At 40.6% G+C, this 21,125-nt stretch overlaps 1 protein-coding gene across 4 annotated transcripts in view; it reads left to right on the top strand.

The window, feature by feature from the left end:
- The first annotated feature begins 1,134 nt into the window (after window positions 1–1,134).
- Window positions 1,135–21,125, top strand: part of MAN1A2 (mannosidase alpha class 1A member 2) — a 234,973-nt gene continuing 214,982 nt past the window's right edge. Inside the window, exons 1-2 of one of the 4 annotated variants that reach the window (XM_075904629.2) lie at window positions 1,762–1,902; window positions 13,591–13,757. In XM_075904629.2, coding sequence (XP_075760744.2) covers window positions 13,735–13,757 — 23 coding nt within the window. In that variant the 5' untranslated portion in view covers window positions 1,762–1,902; window positions 13,591–13,734. Of the gene's footprint in view, window positions 1,903–13,567; window positions 13,758–21,125 lie in introns of all 4 variants that reach the window. The other 3 variants (XM_089772094.1, XM_006135741.5, XM_089772090.1) reach the window with 3 other exon arrangements.

Raw genomic sequence — 21,125 nt, forward strand, 5'->3', positions numbered from 1 at the left:
GCTGGATCAGAGATATCCAACCCGTACTTGTATGAAGTGAATTGAAAAATACAATTTCTTTTGTTTACCTTTTTACAATGCAAATACTTGTGATTAAATAATATGAGGTGAGCACTCTAAACTTAGTATTTTGTGTTGTAAGAGAAATCATTGTATTCGAAAATGTAGGAAAACATCCAAAATATTTATGATAAATTTCAGTTGTTCTTCTATTGTTTAATAGTGCAGTAAAAACGGCACTTAATCATGATGGCTGTGTCTAGACTGGCAAGTTTTTCCTCAAAAGCATCTGCTTTTGCAGAAAAACTTGCTAGCTGTCTACACTGGCGCTTGAATTTCCACAAGAACACTGACTTCCTACTGTCTGAAATCAGTGCTTCTTGCGGAAATACTATGCTACTCCCGTTTGGGCAAAAGTCCTTTTGCGCAAAGCTTTTGCACAAAAGGGCCACTGAACACAGCTCAGATTTGTTTTGAGCAAAAAAGCCCCGTTCACGAAAATGGCCATCGGAAAAGCGTCTGTACCAATCTAGACACTCTTTTCCGCAAATGCTTTTAACGGAAAAGCTTTCCGTTAAAAGCATTTGCGGAAAATCATGCCAGTCTAGACGTAGCTGATTAGGTTTTTTGATCGAGTTAATTTATTTTGAGTTTTATCACTTGTATTAATTGGGGTTGCTTCACTTTTAACAGATTATTATGGTAATACTGCAAGTCTTTAGATCTATGTAACATGCAGGCAATTAACTAATTGGTGTGGAAGTGACAAATCCATCCCTCCCCAGGCCGATGAACTGCAGGTGAGGCGGTAAGTCCGGCGGCGAAGGTGGGGAGAGCTGGGGAGGGCTGCGGTGCCCGCGGAGGATGGGTTGAGACTGAGCGTGGCTGGAGCTATTTGGGGATGCTAGGTGGAGCTCGTGGCATGTGTGCAGCGCGGAAGCTGCTGCCCCGCCTTCCACTCCCCAGGGCCACGCTCAGGGCAGGACCCCACCCCGGGGCAGCGCCCTCCTCCCTGCCTCACCCCGCGCGCGCTTACACCACCCCACCACAGGTGGGGGCAGCTCAGTCTCTCGCTTCCCCTAGCGCGCAGGCGCGGAACGTGTGCGTTTGCGCGCGGGGGGGGGGGGGCGGGAGCGCATGCGTAGCAGCGGGGTCAGGCACAGAATCGTTGGCTGCTGCCGGGCGCTTGGCTCGGCGGCCAGGGCGGGGGAGGGGGAGCGGAATGAGCCTTCGCTTGGCCCGGCCTCGCGCGCGCTGGGGAACCGCCGCCACCCGCCGGGCTCGGCCCCAGCGACCCGCCTGCCGCCGCGGGGCTCCCGCCGCCCCGTAGTTACCGCCGCCCGGGAACGGCGCCCGGCATGTGGCCCCGCGGGTGCTGGGGGCGCCGGCGCAGCCGCTGAGCCGGTCCCTGCAGGGCCGGGCCGGGGCGCTGTGCCGGGACCTAGCGGCCAGGGGACGGCGCCTGCTGAGCCGGCCATTGGATCGCGCCCGGCTCGCCGAGGGCTGAAGCGCCCCGGTTTGCTGCTCTCCGGCTGCCCGCGCCGTGGCTGGCGGACATGAGATGATATAAACTCCCCGCCGTGCCGTGAGAGGGACGATGACCACCCCCGCTCTGCTGCCCCTGTCTGGGCGCAGGATCCCCCCCCTGAACCTTGGGACCTCCTTCCCGCACCACAGGGCTACCTTGAGACTGTCCGAAAAATTTATCCTCCTCCTCATTCTTAGTGCCTTCATCACCCTCTGCTTCGGGGCGTTCTTCTTCCTCCCGGATTCTTCCAAACACAAACGCTTTGATCTGGGTTTGGAGGATGTGTTAATTCCTCACGTGGATACCAGCAAGGGGGGCAAAAACCTTGGAGGCTACTTGATCCATGGACAAGGACGCGATGAGCACAGGCACAGGTATAATGTATGCACGTGGGTTTTGTTTCACATAAAAAAGAAATGCCCTATCTTGCTGTCATTTAAGGGACTGCAAATGGGAATCGGTTTGGGCACAAAGAAAACCTAGTAAAGGAGACTGCAGTTGGCCTAGCTGTGTAAGGTGATTTTTTTCCTTCTTCAGTTTCCAGGAAAATGTAGCTCTACCTAGATGGCATTTTCTTCTGACAAATGTAAAAATTATGATTGCTTAATTGTTGCTAAAAGTGGTACTGTCATGCAAGGGGCGTAATTTTGGATTGGGCCCACAACTGGAGAATCAGCTTAGGTAGCCTTGATGTCTCCAACATCAGATGTCCATAGTATTAATTTTTCTCTATATTTCCTATGTGTTCTCTGTGCCCTCTCCCATACCTTCCTCAAGGTGCTGCTTGTGATGCTGTCTGGGGTCTCCTAGCTTTTGGACCCTGGTCCACTATGATTCTGATTCATTCAGGCTCTCAACCCTTGGCCCTAACTTGTGCTGCTGTTTTAGACAGGTGGCTGACTTTCTTACTTTTCTTGTTCTGCTGAGATGGCTAGGAAGCTAAAACAGGAACATGAGAGAGAACCTGGTGCTATGAGAACAAACTGAGGTGGTAGTGATAGCAGTTTTTCCAGTAATGATCACTGGTGGAGGGGAACTATAATTAAGCACTAGAACTGAACTGTTAGTGCTCACTGGTCAAGGTGGCCTTAGTGGGCTCTCTAGTCAGGTGTCTATGCAATTTAGGGTTTGGTTGTCTCACGTTAAGTCTCAGACTTGAATTCTGTAGAAAAACTATGCTTAATAAATTCTCAGAAAGTTGCAGGTGAAGAATTTTTTAGTACACTTATAATGTAATTCTAGTGTATAAGTCATAATGTGGCAGAAAAACAAAAGTGAATTTTACTAGTCTCTTTTCATTCTCCAACATGTGTATTAGTGATACCACTGAACTTAATTTGTTAATAAAAATGAGTAACAGTAAAGGAATTTAAAAAATACTCAAGCTTTTTTCTTTTGGAGTCATGTGAAATAGGTTGACTCTTCTACAGACAGTAAGTTTTTTTTTAAACGGTGGTATGTGCTGGGTTTTAAAAGATGGGGTTGCCCTATTTTGTTACTGTAGAGTATATAAAGGCAACCTGAACATTGGGGTATTTCCCACCTTTGTATTTTATATTAAAAATTTCAGCAATGTTAAGTGTGATTATGCATGGAGGACCTATTAGACATCTTGGAGTACATTTATGAGATCTGATGCTTTAATTGAATGGGCACAGGTGCTGAATATTTTATAAAGAAAATGTTAATTAAACCTCTACAGTTTAATGCTACACAAAACAGTGCTAGACATTCTAACTAATAAACCTTCCTAATTACTTATGTAAGGAGGTCTTATAGGTAGGGATGTTAGCCTTTAGTCGAGTAAACGATTGATTGATAAGCCTGGGTTTATCCGTTAATCCTGTCGACTACATGCCCTCCCCTCCCCCTGCTGCCTCTGTATCCCACGGAACCACCTGCTTCCCCTTGCTGCCAGAAGAGGGAGGAGGGAGCAGGGGAGAGCTGGTACTCAGGGGGAGCCTGTTTAAAAGCCAGTGCAGCTCCTGTCTGTGCGAAGCTCAGGCCCCTGACAGACAGAGGCTGCTGCCTTTGTATCTGTGTTTTTAAAAAGGCTCTACTCGTGGTCCAGCTCCTGCCTGCTGCCCTGCACTGCTGCCTCTGATACAGAGGTAGCAGCGTGGGGTGGCAGGGAGCTCCCCGGGGGTGAGGTCAGAAGCACACTGACTGCTGGCCCGATCCCTGGGGACTACTGAATAATCATGTAACTGCTAAGATTTTGTGTGGCTACATGATTATTGAATTCATTGATACCTAACATCCCTAATTATAGGTTGGTAGACCTCTGTTGGCAGCTAGTCATCAACAGGAGCCAGAGTCCCTCTGCTTTGGCTGGGTTAGTTTCAGTGGCCTGGGTTATTAGCTGTTAACTCAGGAATAGGCAATAAGTGGCCCACTGGTTGGATGTGGTTTGCCAGGTTTAGACCCCGGCAGGCCACTGGTGCTTTACCTACCTTTCTGTAGGTACAGCCACTTGCAGCTTCCTTGGCCGTGGATCGCCATCCGCAGGCAATGGGAGCTACGGGAAGTGGTGTCCCAGTCTGTGCCTCTTCCTGCAGCTCCCAGTGGCCTGATGGGAGCTGCAAGCAGCCATACATATGAACAGGCAGGTAAATGAAGTGCTGGCAGCCAGCCAGAGGTTAACCCTGGCAAATTGCCTCCAGTTTATTGCCTACCCCTGTACTAACTGGTGGTACTTCCAGGGAGCTAGGAACACCACCATACCCTCTTTGTGGGTTCAGTGAGCCCTGACTCATATTTGCCCCATATGGATTGCCTGGTACTCTGTATATATAGTCTTGTAACACTTTTGAAATGGATGAATCAAAAGTCTGCAACATTCATTTATAAGGGAAGTACAGAAGCAAAGGGAAGGAAAAAATGGATTTGACATGGGTACATTAGTAACATCCATACAGTGAGCAAGTAGCACAATCCTAGGGTGAATTTCCCATATTCAGGGAGTATAGTTTATTCCACAGTAATGGGCAGTGTAAAGTGGAGGTGTCAGTTTACCTTGAGTCATTGCAGGCCTGAAGCTGTTTGTGTGGTGAGGTGCAGAGGGGTACTCATTTGTTCTGAGGGCTAACCTCTGCAGCAGCAATGACAGGGTGTCTGGCTTGTGAGTCTTGCCCACATGCTCAGGGTTCAGCTGATCGCCATATTTGGGGTCGGGAGGGAATTTTCCTCCAGGGTAGATTGGCAGAGGCCCTGGAGGTTTTTCGCCTTCCTCTGTAGCATGGGGCACGGGTCACTAGCAGGAGGATTCTCTGCATCTTGGGGTCTTTGAACCATCGTTTCAAGGACTTCAATATCTGAGAGATAGGTGAGAGGATTATTCTAGCAGCGGGTGGGTGAGATTCTGTGGCCTGCACTGTGCAGGGGGTCAGACTAGATGATCAAAATGGTCCCTTCTGACCTTAAAGTCTGAGTCTGAGGTGTTCTCCTTGGAAAATGTCCCCACAGTGTTGGCGCCTTCTCAGTCTGAGACCAGTGGTTCTCTCGCAAAATAGTTCCACAAACCCCCCTCAGGGTAAGATAGGTAAAACACCAGGCAAGGAGAGACCGCCAGGAGATCAATCACCTGCACTCCCCTCAGGCAGGGCTGTCCTCTCATTCCCCCATCCAGTTGGCTTCCATTCCCCAGAGTTCACCAAATCACAGTGCTCAACATCCTTGTTGAAGTGAACGCATACCATCTTATCACACCCTCTCTCTCAGCTATCTGTCAAGAAGGCTTTGTATCTTGTGCAAAAGGTTTTTTTTGCACAAAATGGAAGCGGCTACGCTGCTTCTTTTTGCACAAAAACCCCGTGCGCAAAAAGAATTGTCAGAAAATATACTAATGATGTCGAGACTGATGCTAATGAGTCCCTCATTAGCATATTTTCTGCTGCGAAAACTTTCAGTGCAGACGTAGCCCAAGTGTGGCTCCTTTTTTTTTAATCAAACCATTAACTCAAGTTATGCTTGCCATATGCTGTTTTGTCTCATGATTCTTTTCTCAGGCACCATGATCTGCATTTGTAAAGTAGACAAGTCAAACAAAAAGCTATTTCTCACATATTCTTGAATTGTATGATACCTTTTAGTGGCTCACCCTTGGAGAAGAAAAGGAACTTGCAACTGCTAACAGCTAATAGATTTTTGACGTATCTTTTGGAATTCCAGATCCCTGTGCGTGTGATCTCCTCTTCCCTCCGTCATAGAAAATATCTACTTGAAGACCTATGAGTTCAGTAGTGATATAGCAAAGGAGGTTATTAGGGTTGTGCCAACTTTGGCATTATTATTTGTGGGTATCTTTACATAGAGGTAACTTTTCTGTTATGTTCAAAGTAGACTTGAGTCAGTCTACATAGTTTCTGTCCACACTATAGAGAAACTTTGCCTGCTAACCATTGGATGTGCCCAGCACTTTAAGGTGTGTGTGTGCACGTGCACACACTCACACACTTTCAGCGATGAAAAAGCCTCCTTTTGGATTACATTTGATTTGACATACCAGTATGGACAAAGACCACAAAACTCAGTCATAAATGATACTTAAGTATGACTGGCTTCCTGAAGGGACAGAACATCTTGAATCAGCCTCATTTTGTAGTAGACACTTGCCCCTTTGGTGGTGAGTTGGACAGATTCCTCAGGTGTCAATTATACCCTGCTGGAGGTGCTTCTGGAAAGCACTGAGTTTCCACGTAGAAAAGGAGAGGATTGATTGTTTTACAAGCTGGACTACGAGACTGGACATGATGGAATCTCCTTTCACAAACCCTGGATCTTCAGTTGGTGACCAAGCTGATTTCCTTCTTCAGCCAAAGAGAATGAAAAGTTCTGTCTGATATGTAGCTTATAAAATGTTGTAATTGATTTTGGAGGCCTTGTGGCTGAAGGAAGAATATTTTGTAAGAATCATGATAGGTATTCATAAAAGATAGAAGCTACCGATCTTACATATGTAGAAAACTGCCTTACATATACAATGGAGCTACTATTAATCTTTTCCTTCCAGTATCTGAGTAACTCACTAAACAAGTCCTCCAACATTGTAATCAAATTTTGGGACAGTGCATATTTCTTTCCACCAAGATGGAAACTTGCACAGTCTCAATATTCATGGAGGCAGTCCTTCGATATCAAAGGTACAAATTATCTTCATTGGTCTTCAAGCTTTCCTGAGATTGTTGATGGACCCAGCCAGGGAAAGAAAAGCAAAGATGTTATTGAGGGTGCTTTGTTAGGTTAATTACAGCTGCAGTCTCCTGAGCTTCCTATCTTTAGCCTATTAATCAGTTAAAATAGCATCCCCTGCTCACCTGAAATTTTATCAGTGTTTTTGTGAATTGTTTGTCTCTTGTCCAGAGAAAATGTGTTAACAAGAATACATTTAGAATCTGAAACAGACCTGTAATTGTACTGTTATTCTCATTCTTTGGTATATCAGAGAATGGATCAGCTGTTGCTATGGTTATTAACACTTTAATTTCTTGTTCTTCATTTCAGTGCTACTCAGGATGGGTGTTTTAGAATATTCATAGGGTTAAATGAACTGAATTAACAATCTTGGAAAGATGCATAAATCTTTGGTCCAGGAAAAGAGAAAGCAGGAAATACTGTTACTGGACATGTACAGAGACAAGAATAGAGACCCTAAAAACATGCATAGGTTTAAAAGAGTGTGTGTATGGGGGGAGGGGGAGGGGGAGGGGGGGAAGCTTATCTTTTGAGAGAGTACAGGTTCAGATAGAAGGCTGTTGAAATGGTACAGGACATCTGGAATGAGAGACATGCACGCAAATACCAGATAGACTAGTCCAACTTTAATGCACACCTGAGGACTCAGGAAAGAGTGACAGCTGTGTGACTTTAGCAACCAGCTGATCTCCAATGCCATAGTTTATAAATAGCTACTTATTGGACTGCTCCTTACCAATTCCTTCACAGCTGTTACAAGGTCACTTCATTCCTTTACAAGACTGATTTAAATTTTCCTTTCCACAAAATGAGGCATTTTATTAACTTTTTAATTGATATGTCTGTCACCTAATGTAAGTAAGTTGGCTTGTTTTGATATTGGAGCTGTCCTATGACTTCTTGTGTTAATTAAATGTCTTGAAGGTCCCTCTAATTTGAACATCAATCATACTCTTTTTTTTTTTTAATATATATATACACACCAAATGTCTCCTCTATGTGCCCCCTCACCAAAACTCTTTGTGGCTCAAAAGCTTGTCTCTTTCACAAGCAGAGGTTGGGTTCAATAAGATTTTTTTTCACCAATCTTGTCTTTCAAAGCTGGTAAGTCATTACTACAGCAGGAAATATATGTGTATGCAAATAAGAGTATAATCCCACCAGCACAACATCTCACAGCCACTTCAGAGCAGCAGCTGGCCTATCACTATGCCAAGAGTGCAGCCTTTCAGAAACACATTCACTTTACAGATTGAGAGTAGGATAATTATTAAAAACAAATGTATTATAAAAGGACAAACCAAGCACCAGGGTGGCACTGAAATTGCAAGTATTGTAAGGGCTTGTCCAGGGGATGCAGCAATATCCATTAGAGCAAAGTGATTTTTAAGTTCACTAATGTGTGATAGTGCCCTGGTGGGGAGGAACCCGTGGATGACAGTGTGCTACTCAACACTCTGCTGTGCCCGATCCCCAAAAGATGCATGTCTGTTACAGCCCAAATCTCTAGCTGAAGTTGTAGAGCCATGTTTTCAGCTATGGAGTCCCTAGTTCATTTTATGTTCACAAGAAGTCAGCATCCTTGTCGTATGTTTCATAACTGCTTTATTAGTCACTGAACAGTTATGGGTCAATAGCCATTTTCATCTCTTATTATCCTGAAATGACAGAATATTGAGCAAGGTGACGGAGAGCTGTTTGAATTATATTAGCATCTAGAGTCTCCATTGTTCTAGGCATCATGTAAAGAACTTTTTACTTTGTTTATCAAAAACTTTAAAACTGCATTTTTACTTATTGTAGTAACATTCATCTTAAAAAAATTTTTTTTTACTTATTCTAGTAACCTTATCCATCTTGTTTCTCTAATCTGTGTGTCCTTTTACCTATTGTGTAAAATTAAGAAATGGGCAGGGTGAGGATAATACCATCTGTTCATCACAGTGTGTCAGGATCTCTCTCTCCATGTTTGTATAGTCAGAAAATGATGTCATTAGCTTTGCTAAAAGTTGGAAGGCAGGATCACCTGGAAACACACAAGGCTTTTTGGTGGTCTTGCTGTTGAGACTTTAAAATTTGATGAATTTTTCAACTGAAATCAATAGATGGACTGTGTGTGCTGAGCTATTACTTCAGTGTCGGAAGTAGTATAACGCTGAAGTGAGCTATTTAAGTTCAGTAAATATACCCAGATGACTAAAAGCGATAACACCTAGCAAGGCAAAAGGCTAAAGTAGACATGATTGGAAATGCCTTTTACGTTTGTAGTTACATTCCAAATTTAGGAATCTGAATAGGATTTTTTATGTTGAGAATTTGTCAGAATGGCCTTCATCTTGCTTGCTCTTATCTTCTACTACAGTGTATCTCAACCAGTGGTACGGGTACTCTTACGGGTACTCGAGAGAAGTCTGGGGGATGTGCCAACATAACTGAAATTTAGAGAACTTAATTTTTGTTTTAAGTTTTACTGTGCTTTATTATTTTTGTGCTTTTTACACCCAAACATTTTATTGCCTGCCTGGCTACGATTAAGTTGTTTAAACAAATGTGTTGCAATGGTTAAAAAAAAAAAAATTGTGTGTGTCTGAAAAATGTAGGTTCCGGGGGTACTTACAACTTTTTTTTTTGAAAAAGGGGTACTTTATTAAAAAAAGGTTGAGAAACACTGTGCTACTATCAGTTTTAGAGAATTTGTGCATCTGTCTGTGTGTCTGTCCGTGAGTCCATTTGTACAAAGAAATCCTACTAAACAGTAAGAGCTAGGACCACCAAATTTGGAATGCAGCATTCTCTTATTTAAAACAAGGTTAGGGTTTGGTTGTGCCAGGATAATGGGATGTGTCTGGTATGCAATTGTTTTGCATCAGATGGGAAGGGTGAGGTGTGTGAGCAAGGACAATTATACTCTCAAATGACCACAGGGAGGGCAGCAAGCTCCCCAGCACCAGGGAGCAGCTACTGGCTGGTAGCATGCACCCTGGCCAGTCCTGGGGAGCAGCTGCTTGCTGCTGTGTGGTCCCTGAAACTGGAATGATTAGCTGATTTTTATTATTTCCTAGGCTGATATTGTTTGTGTGAATGTAAAATGCAGTGTCTGGTTTTGTGATTTCACTGTCAAACTAAGTTTGTGCTTTAAGAAAAGGAAGGAGGAAAAATCTTACAAATTTTTGAGTAGGCAATTAGGTTCCCATATTTACTGTGACTTTGCTATTGTTTCTTAAGACTAGAAGGGACCATTAGATCACCCAGTTTGGACTCCTATGTAACACGGGACAATTATCCCTTTCTTGAGCAGAATAACTTATTTGACTGAAGTATATCTTCCCGAAAGATACCAACTCTTGTTTTTAGACTTCAGAAGATGGACAATCCATCCGTTCCTTTGGTAGTTGCAGTTGTTCATCACTCTCACTGTTCAGTATGTATCTTTTTTCTAATTTGAGCTTCTATCCATGGGAGCTTGTTATGCTTTTTTCTGCTATGTTAACCCATTAGCTGCTGATATTATCTCCTAGAGGAACCACTTAATGAAGTCACCTTTCAAAAAAAGATTGAATTCTTTTTAGGTCTCTCACTATAAGGTCTTTTCTCCAGCCCTTTAATTTTTGTGACAATGATTCTCTTCACCCCAACCAGCTTTTTCAAAATTCTTTCAAAAAGGTAGACACCATAATCGGCTGCAGTTATTCAGTACAGAATTGGTCTTAAGTGTCTTATACAGAGATAAGATAAATCATCTTGTTTACTGGTCTTACACTGAAGATACTCAGGTACAACTGTGGTGGTTGGTAGCTTAAAAACCTAAGATATATTGATTATAGTCACTAGTGCTGCTGTAAATCCTTATTTGTGCATAGCCTCACTGAAGTTAGTGGGGCATAATAAGTAAGTGTTTCTAGGACTAAACACCGAGGTATCTTTCTTTAAAGAAAACATCTATCATATTAGCATAATTTTTAATATTAAAATGCTTTTTATTTAGTGTAACATAAGAACAAAATATATGTGAACAAATAAGGGAAAGTTTCTCTCCTTGTAACACAGACAAAAAGAAACTGCATTCTTAAATTCATATGGTGAAAGGAATTTTTTGCTATCTTTGAACTACTGATTATTATATAGAAAATAAGATTCAACTGAAAGTTGTCGGTTTAAAATCAGCTATTTGTAGTATTCATTCATTGAAGTGACACAGTGTTCATTCATTGAAGTGACACAGTGTATGACATTAACAGCCTGGGAGACTATGGTATGAGATTAAACTAGTTTCCATCCAGGTTTGTGTTTCATAGAATTTCTCAGACATTGAAACTTTAGTTCGTTAAACATCAATTCTGTTGGCTAGGAAGAGTTACTTTACCCATAGATACAGATGCAAGGTGGGTAGGATACATCTTTTATTGGACTAGGGTGTTATGGTCACAGACAGGCTTTTGAGTTTACACAGAGCTCTTTAATATCATGGGACTGACACGGTTACAACAACACTGCATGTTTACCCATAACTCATTTTAGAAGAGCGAGATAAGTAGGTGAAGTAATGTCTTTTTTTGGACTAAATTCTGTTGATAGAAGGGACAAGCTTTCTAGCTTGAAAGGGCTCAATCTCAGGTCTGGGGATGGTAACCAGAGTGTCCAAGCTAAATACAAGGTGGGACAGATTGTTTAGCATTTGGGGTTCAGACATGTTGTAGGAGGCCACTTAATGAAATGAGGGCATTTCAGATTAGCAGGCAGTAGGGGGTGTACTGAATGGTTGTAGTGAGCTAAATAATCAGGATTTGTTAAGTTTAGGGTCTATCAGAGTTAGGATTTTAAGTTCCCAGGCTAGTCTTCTGAATATATTGTGCAGGTTTCCTTTGAGGCCAAGGACTGAGGGGTCACATACAGAGTGATTCACCCCTGGGAGACAGCATGTTTTTCTTTTTTTTTTCTGTGTGAGTTCATTTGAGACCATAGCAACTGTCAATTCACCCACATAGTTGTTGTGGCTTATGATGCACTAGATTAGGGATGGGGAACCTTTTTGGCATCGGGCCAATGACCCACAGAAAAATCAGTCGGGGGTCTCACACAAGTGTGAAGCAAAAAAAATTCCTTATTGACATGGCACCCGACTGAGAAGGAGAAACACTCCCCATATTTCCTTTGCATACCATCCTAGTAGATTTTGTGTGCTCCAGCCCTGTGGTGGGGCAGTGTGGGGGAGGGGGAGGGAGCTGGAGTGCTAGCACTGGTTCCCTAATTCAAGGGAGGCCCAAAGCCTTGGGGGCTGGATCTAGGCAAGCCGGGGACTGCATACGGCATCCGGACATGAGCTTCTTCACCCCTGCACTAGGTGAAGTATGTCACCTGTGGAGATAGGCATGTGTAAGGCTGGTGGATCTTGAAAGATGAGTTGTGGGACTATTGAGCATTGTGGTGGTGGAGAGATGTTTACAGGGTTTTCCATCTGTTATGGCATATGGTTCTATATTGAGTCGGTGTGCCCTGTATTTGTGGGGAAACTTGCGTCTCATGATAAACTTAGTGAGATTAGAGGGGTTTGTGGTTATTTGGAGAGCAGAAACAGGGATTTGGGAAGGATTTTTTTTCAAGATGTGGTCCCCATCAAGTATGTGTTATAATGGTTTGATATGTCATGTACATTCTAGTGTGGCTTGAGAGGTGATAGCTAGCGATATGCAGTCAATGGGTTTTATCTGTATTGACCGTTTTTCTCAGGGCGTTCACATTCCCTTCTACTTCTCTGGTGTAATCCTTGTGTAGTGAAGACTATTTAATTTTATTTAGGTGTGTATCCTCAAAGTTCTCTTTGGAGTAGAGTGGATAAGTTTAAAAAAAAAAGCTAATTTTTATTTTTTTAATGATTTACATGATTTATATATTTTAAAAAAACCACCTGTTTTGTATTAAATCCAGATTTCATTTTAAACATATGTAGGCCTAAACTATTTATAAAGTCTTAGTTCATTTAAATAAAAAAGTACTGAAACCATAAGCCTCTATCAAAAACTGAATTAAATGCTGCTTTCCTAAATAGTCCCTCCCCTTGCCTTCCCCTCAAACTCTAACTTTTGAGCTCACATTTTATAAATGTGGCACAACAATATTGTGTAATGTATTAAAGGGTTGATCTTTTGGGGGACCCAGGGACTGGTTGCAAGAGGTTTGCAAAGTCATCACAGGCATTGGGACCCAGCCTCTAACTTCAGGAGTCACCTTAATGTATCTTATCAGAATCATCTACTGAATTCTCTGGGTGGTCGTCTTATTTTATAGTTTCTCCCTATCTTATCTCTGGCTCAGTTCTCAAAATATGGATATTTATGACTGCATCTACCCTGGAAATGTACACTTCACCTCCTGGAAAAACACTAGTCTGCCCAGTGACTTTTAGCTGCTGCTTTTGGTGACTTTTAAGTAAATGACTTCTCTGTTTCCTTGTGTGAGCACAGACAGATACAAACAGAAATCTCTGAATTTCTCAACAGATATCCTCTCTGTCTCTAAACAAATGAGATATTGCAATGCAAAAAGCACGTGCGTTACAGGAACAGAAGTCTTGGATTGTTGGCTTTTGTTTTTTGGGAGTGGAGAGAAGAGTGTTGTTGGGATGGGGGACTGAGTGAGTTACAAAACAAGGGAGAAGGAGCAGAGTATGTAGCCAGAAAGGAGGAACACCGATGTCAAAGCAAGATACTGTGAAGGAACAATATTCTTCAGAGTGCAGCCATTGATTTCAACAAATGGGAACTAGAAGGAGAGGAAAAAAACAAATAAACCCTGCTGTGGCTACAGGCTGTTTTTTTTTTTTTTTTTTTTTTTTTTTTTTTTTTAAAGACCTTATTTCGGAATATTTGCAGGGAGTTCCCGTATCTCTGGGTAAAAAAGAAACATGTGCCAAATGAAAACAGTGCAATAGAGAGATCAAAGACAGAGTTATCAGACTGAAACAACCTGAAAAATGCTCTTCAGAAGGCAATGACTATACTGATGATGATGTGGACATGTCTGAGCAATCTATCAGGAGGTTAGTGAACTTACTTTTTGCACCATTCTTATGGACTGCCTACCACATTTACCATGCTTGTAAATGATAACTTAGATTATTCTTCTAAATTTGTATTTTTGGTGTATAATTACATGTTTTGAAATTCATATGTTCAAAAAGTAGTTATCAATTACATTTTACTGTTACTGCTGGACTTTTGGGATTTTTTTTATTGCTTAATATAATTAAATATCCTAGATGAATTTTGTGAATAAAAGTAAAATTTTATTAGGCTTTTATGAATTTTAATATTTATTTTTTCAAGCTGTTTGGTATTTTACCTAAAGATAAGTGTTTAAATAGGTATCAATCATCCTTATTACTTAGTTTCCCTATAAAATATGTTCAGAACAAATTTACATAGTTTGAATAGTAGTACAAACAGCTGCAATAGGAAGAATCTTATTTTTTAAAATGAGCACATTAACACTCAGTGACTTTTTTCCAACTTTTTGAGTTGTCAGTTTTAACCATGAGTGGTTATGAATATCATCTGAATTATCTACAATGTCAGGGTCTTTTGTTAGTATTGGCAGCAGCGCTGAAACTAACCACATGTCTGGCAGTAAATTGTGTGTGTGTGTGTGTGTGTGTGTGTGTGTGTGTGTGTGTGTAAAGAAAGAAAAAAGCTTGCTTCATAATTCTGTAAAATAATGGATGAGTTCATAATCAGGACAAGCAAATTCCAGCAAGACTGTAGAGAAGCAAAGGTTACTTCATTCATACATGCAACACGTTCTACCTTTCGTCTTGCCTGGGGGGAAAAAAGAGTTCATTAACATATGTCAGTCATTAAAACCAGGCTACCTTCTACTCGGCAAAGTAGACATTGCTGGACAGTTGCTGGTTATCACGTAGGAGAAAAGTGTGCAAAAAAATGGTTGGGAAATTCATTAATGTGAGTCTTGATGAGTAGAGAAATGTACATGATTCATAACGTGTATTTACGTGACAACAGAAGATGGAGCTGTTGATCTTACAGCAGTTGCTATATCAGGAAATGTGCAGATACCAGAATACTTAAAGCTAGCAGTAAAAGCTATAACAACCCATTGACAAAGTTGTGTGTGCTTTTTCACAGACAAGGCTGCAAAGGTAGCAAAGATGAGAAGAAATCTACAAGAGGATAATGAAGGGAACCTGAAATTTATAACACAGAAGAGTGAAGTTCATTTGTCACATCTTCTAGCCAAAGACTTAAATACAAGTTCAGGAGTAAAGGAAAATGTTGAATTTGCAGAATACTTTTGTAACATCACATTGCTTCAGGTAGACTGTGGAGAAGACAACTCGTTCTCCTCCAAGACGTCTGTTGGAAAGGTTGATTGTTTTGAGCTATTTACTGTATTAAGAACTGGCCTATTCTGAAGACAATTTATGAAGAGTATCATGACACTATATATGGATGTATCTAAAGTAGCCAACATTGGACTAAAGAGAAATGTAGAAGATTATTTTCAGCATAGTGAGCATACTTCCATAGCTTTGGAAAAACTGCAGAAAGATTGCTACTGCATTGTTGATGCTGGTGAATTTTGGAAAATATTTTGAGACATCATATGGGACAACAAAGTTTAAATTGCAGGCTGTAAAGCAGCAGATGGATCAAGCACTTACTTTACCTCATTTTCTAACCAGTATTCTCAGCCCAGAGTAGGAAGGGCAGATGCCTAATTGTTGAAGATGCTGCTGCTATGACATGGGCATCTAATAATCTGTCAGTCATGCCAGCCATAATTTTGAGGCTATGGGTGAAGCATTACATGTTTGTTGATGTTTTATAGAAGTTACACCAGGGAATTGATAGAGGTCACTAGCGAAGCTCCTGGAACCAGAGTTTGTTGAAGCGCTAAATCAGCTTTTGACAGCAGTATCCTGTTCTGCAGGCACAGACAATTTTCTTCATTTACTCTTATTTATTCAGAGTTCAGAAATCAATTTGAGAATTAGATGAGTTTTCCTACTTTTTCTTCTATTTCAGTTAATGAATAAAAATGAGGGTGGGCCCCTTGAAATTTACTAGTTTGAAAAGTTTGAAGAACATCCTAAATAACTTACAAGACTGTTTCATGTTAAAGAGACTTGGGTGGTTAGGAATTTAAACTCCAATCACTTTCACTTAGGCATGTTTGAAAATGTTACTAGGCTGACCTGAAATCATTTTAATTTACTGACTACAGTTAATTGCTCTAATAAATCATTTTGTTGAAAATGTGAGAAATATTTTGATAATGAAAGCTTGTATTCCAAACATTTAAAGCTATTAATAAAAATAAATTTAAATGCTGTTACGTCTAATTAAATTCATTGCCATCCTTTAATGCAGTTTGACAGAAATCATGAGCAAACAGTTAATTGTCTAGTAAATTATATAGAAGAAAAAGGCAAATGATAAATTAAAATGTATAGTTAATAACAATCTGAGAATATAAAGCTATATAGTGCTTAAATGTTATATAGTGCCCTCTGCAGTTGAAAAAAATACATACCAAATCTAGAATAAAGGCTCCGTTTTAGTTGTAAATCAACATGTTTCAATGATTATATCAACCAATGAGATGGGCATCTTTTTTTAGAAAATGAATGATGTATAGATGGAAAAGTTGATTACATTAAATGATTTAAATCAATGCTTTTTACTTGCTGATTTTAATTGATTTAAACCCAGGCAATTTAACTCAGGCCACCCTAGTTGAGTGCAGATTCTGTGGTATTTGACTACTTGGCTGTAGATAATAGGTGTCTTGGTGCCTCTGAGGTGTTTGCTGGATCTTTGGAAATAACTGTGGTGACCTGTGGGTTTCTTGTATATTGTTTTCTGTAGGGTTTCGTTGTTGGAGTGTGCTTTCTTGGAAGTTGATGCTGTAGTGGGAGAGTTCTAGAAAGAGTTTAATGGATGGGTAGTGGAAATTGAAGTTATGGTGGAAATCTGATGGAGTTTAGTTTGTGCTGAGGGTGAAAATGTTACCATTTTATCTCAGGTATATCCTTGGTTTCATAGTGCATTTTTTCCACTACTCCTCCAGATGCCCTTGAAAAGGTTGCCATATTGGGAATCATCCTCATACTCATGACTGCTCCCATGTTCTGGACCATGTTTTTGTTATTAAATCTGAAATTGGGGATGAAGATTAGCTGGATGAATTTGGCAATGTCATTTTCAATAGCTTTTATTCTTAGCTTCATTTTACTTGACAAATGCATAACCCAAGAACTTGATGTGTTTTATGTGCAAGTGCTGGAATTTTTGGTGCACTAGGAGTAATTTGATATGATTCTCTTTATAATGCACAAAAAAAAAAAAAAATCTGGATCCCATCATGTCTGAACCACAAAAATCCTGCCAATGTTTTTGTATCCAAGTTCCCAATATTCAATGCCTTAAATACAGAATTATGTTTAGCTGCTCTGACTACACAAAGTTGTTGGTAGCACTGCAGATAGAGTTGGTGGGATATGTTCTGTGTGCTTGGAAGGATTAGATATTTATTAAGTGATTTAACCATAGCCGTGCAAGGACAAATATTTACATCCATAACAATCAAAATGTAAAATAAGAAAAATGCTTCTTGAGATCTGAGTTTGATTTATAGATATTTACTTTCTATATTTTCATATGTGATGCTTACAGTTTTTGTTTTATCTATTGTAAAGCTTTACATTTTTGACAGAGATCTATCTGAATGAATTGTAATCTTCCCTCTCTTATTGTTTGATCTCCCCATAATTTTCTCTAACTGTAAAATTGTAAAAATGCTTAAAATATACTGTTATTATCCATCAAAATGATAAAAAGAGTCTTGACAAAATTCAATTTATCTTGTGTGAGTGGTGAAATTTGGGGGCTTGGTTGGAGAAAATTGGCATAAACCTTCAATATCTGTGTTCTGCTGTCCTTTTGAAGTAGTGTCGTACCAGAATACCCCAGAATCACTGGAAAGTTGTGTTGTAGAATTGGCAGGATGTGTTCTGTATTAGGTGGTGAAATTAGGGGATCTTGGATACAAAAATTGGAAGGTTTTCTTCTTTAAAGACCTTCAACAGTGCTAGTAGCTTTTTTATAGTTACACCAAGGACCTGGAAATGCAAGTGATTGATTTATAATCAAAAGTGAAGCAGATTTTTAAGTCTCTCTCCTCTTTAAAATAACCTAGAATGTTAATCGTATTTTAAATAGATAAATCTATGTTCCCATTATGTTTCGTAATTCCTCACGTGTATTCAATCTTACTGAAAGTTTTTTAAAGTAACTAGCTAGACAGAGAGATAACATGACAAGTTTCTGATGAGGTTTTAAGCCCTCATTAAGCAGGTTTATCATAGAAAGCCTAGCAGCCTTAACTATTTCAATGTCAATTCTGTAATCTTAGTTAATGTAAGTATCTTTTCCTCTTACTCTGTGATTGTGTTATTTTCATAAAGGCATCTGTACTGCTGCTGTTAGTCTCTCCCTAAATGGAAAGTGTCCAAATTACTGATTATTTCATCTCATTATAATTATTGAATTTTGAACTAACATTTTGGTCGATGGATGAATACAGCACTTTTTACTCTTAGCAGTTTTTGAGGAGACATTATATGTAAAAATTATGTTCAATAGACAATGCTGTTATAATCTGGATCTCTAGTGGTATTCTTATGCACGACAGCTTGTTAGGATGGGAATGTGGTGGAGCGTGTTTCTATGAAAAAAATTACAAATATTTAGGTTAATTCTAATTGTACCTATCAAAAGCATCCAATAAATCTATAGTAGTTTATCCCCCAGCTCTTTTCCCCAGCTCCCGAAGGTTTTACTGGGGGGCAACAAGAAGATAAACTAATTAATTTTGAGAGACACTAGCTTTTTAAAATCACATAGGTACAGGTCTCCGATTCAAATTGATGTCGGGGTGGATACATTAAAAAAATTGTTTTAATTACATAGACCCTAAAAAGTAAATTTTTAAAACTGTCATTGACACCAATCAGTCTAAATTGTTACTAATGCTGATGAATTCAGATGTTTTAAAGTTGGTCATTTGTAAAAGTGTTTTTGCTTTTAGCTGATGGGTTTAACTTCTAATTATGAAAAAGTAAGAGCAATCAAGGATCAAAAATCATTCTTTCTCATCCCTTAAACTAGAACTATCTCTCTCTCCCCTATACTCCTACTTGTTACCCTCAGCTCCTAGCCAGATTGTCCCAGTCTGTTCCACCCTCCAGTTCACGTAGTCTTTCCTTTGCATTCAGATTAGTCAGCTTCATCCTTCCTCTCTATAGTCCCAATGAGGAAGACTTTTGAGAGCATAGGACAGACTTGTAGCTTAGACCTGTAAATGCAGGGAGAGTCCTGCTCAGTGAGGATAAAATTGAGGAATGTATTTGTTAAAATCCAGGAAGTGTCTACTGAATATGTGTAAACTGTGATTTAATTTTTTCAAAAGCCAACAACTTGCTAAAATTTGGGCAAACTTTCATGGATATGGCAAAAGATATATTCCTGGCACAAAGACCACTGTAGTGCCAAACTTTAAGACCCTGCTCCCAATTAAGGAAGTGATGGTGTAGTTGATAAGCTTTTGCTTATCAGATAATCAGTTAATGCTATGGACTACACACAATCTCCCTCCCTTCCTCCCCCCCCCCCCCCTTCCACAGTAAACATTTTAGCAGGCTGGCCAGCAGCCTGGCTCAGTCCTGTCTTGCACCAGGTCTGGGACCTACCCCTTCTGCGACTCTGCATTTAAAGTGTATTGGGAGCCGGGTGGGCAAGCAGCCTTGCTCAGTTCTGGCTTGCGCTGGGTCCGAGAGCTCAGACTCTTCCTCCCCTCCCACCCCGTGGATAGGAGCTGCTGCCACCCCATACTGCTGCTTCTGTTACAGAGGCAGCAGTGCAGAGTGGCAGGGGTTTCCTCAGGAGTGGAACCGGATTGTACTAGCTGCTGGCCACAACGCCAAGGACTATAGAATAATAGAGTAACTGATAAGACTTCACAGTTATCTGGGAGATGCGACAGCAGTGGTAGCTGATGGCAGATTTCATGTACGCTAAGGCAGTCAGTGATAAATTAATTTAATAAAATCAACTAGATTTAATACAATTCCTAAAACTTCATGTCTTCCAAGGGTCTCTTCCAGCACCATGGTGGTAGTAGTAATATTTGCCTTAATGAAAAAGGAAAGTCACTCCTATTTTTTTACAGAGCTGAAACAAACATAATGATGTTGGATTAATGATAAACACAGACATCCAGTACAGAGGAGTCGATCATAAGTATAGTCTGAGGATTAATTCTGTTAGGTACTAAGTCTCAATCAGAAGGATGCTAAAAGATGGAATGTGACCAAAATGGAAAATTACTAATGTCAGAGAAAAATGCAGTTCTTTTTGAAGCCTTTTTTCTGTCCATGACAACAGGATTTCCATGCTTTAAATGAACACGGGTTCATTTGAGGCTTAGCCAATTATTCCTGTTTGCATTTCACCCACTCACAAATACCAGAGGTCAAGGTGCTGTTGTCTGTTCTCTGCTCTCTCAACGAGTTGAGAGAATGAGATTTTTTTTGGAAGGATCTATCTGGTGAGGATCCTTTTACTTCATTGTCAGATATTAGCAGAACCTAAGTGAGAGGACTCATTCAAATTCAATGCAGGGAATAAATACCAGAAATAGAGAGCATGGCACCCACTCCTTGGGACACAGTGAATCTGGTCCTTCAGCTCAAACATTAAAGGCTGTTGCTTTTAGATCCAGAAGTCTGTTCAATCCCTGTAGATGATACTTCAGTGAAGTCATTTAAAAATTGCGCTCTGTAGCGAGACTTGAACTGCTTGGACCTTGAAAGTTTGCAGTGAGCTTTTGTGATGGGGACTTGACCCACCTCAGTCAGGAAGAGGTGAATGAGCTCCTCTCAGCACAATCAGCACCAGCCTGGTACATTTATGAAGTCTGCTGCACCTCGAGAAGGGTGACTCCTTAAAGAAGAACCAAGCGGAATGAGGGGTAGCACTTACAGGGAAAACAGAGCTAGTACTCCGTGAGTCCACAGAACAGGGAATGCTGACTAGGAAGGCTGCTGAATGTTCTCTACCACCTGGGTCCTGTGAATAATGACATGAACTTTCTTTAAATTATTTTCCTTGCTTAGAGCCCAGAATGTTCAGCCTGGCTCTTTCAGAGTTTTAAAGCATTTTAAACATCTAGCCTCACCTCAACTAGTGACCTATTTCATAGAATCATCAGAAGAAACCTCTGGAGGTATTAAGTCTAACCCTCTACTAAAAGCAGCACCAATCCCAACTAAATCATCTGAGCCAAGGTTTGTCAAGACAGGACTTAAAAACCTGTAGGGATGGAGATTCTA

Source organism: Pelodiscus sinensis, chromosome 1, assembly GCF_052426305.1.
Source record: "Pelodiscus sinensis isolate ZL-2025 chromosome 1, ASM5242630v1, whole genome shotgun sequence".
Taxonomy (NCBI): domain Eukaryota; kingdom Metazoa; phylum Chordata; order Testudines; family Trionychidae; genus Pelodiscus; species Pelodiscus sinensis.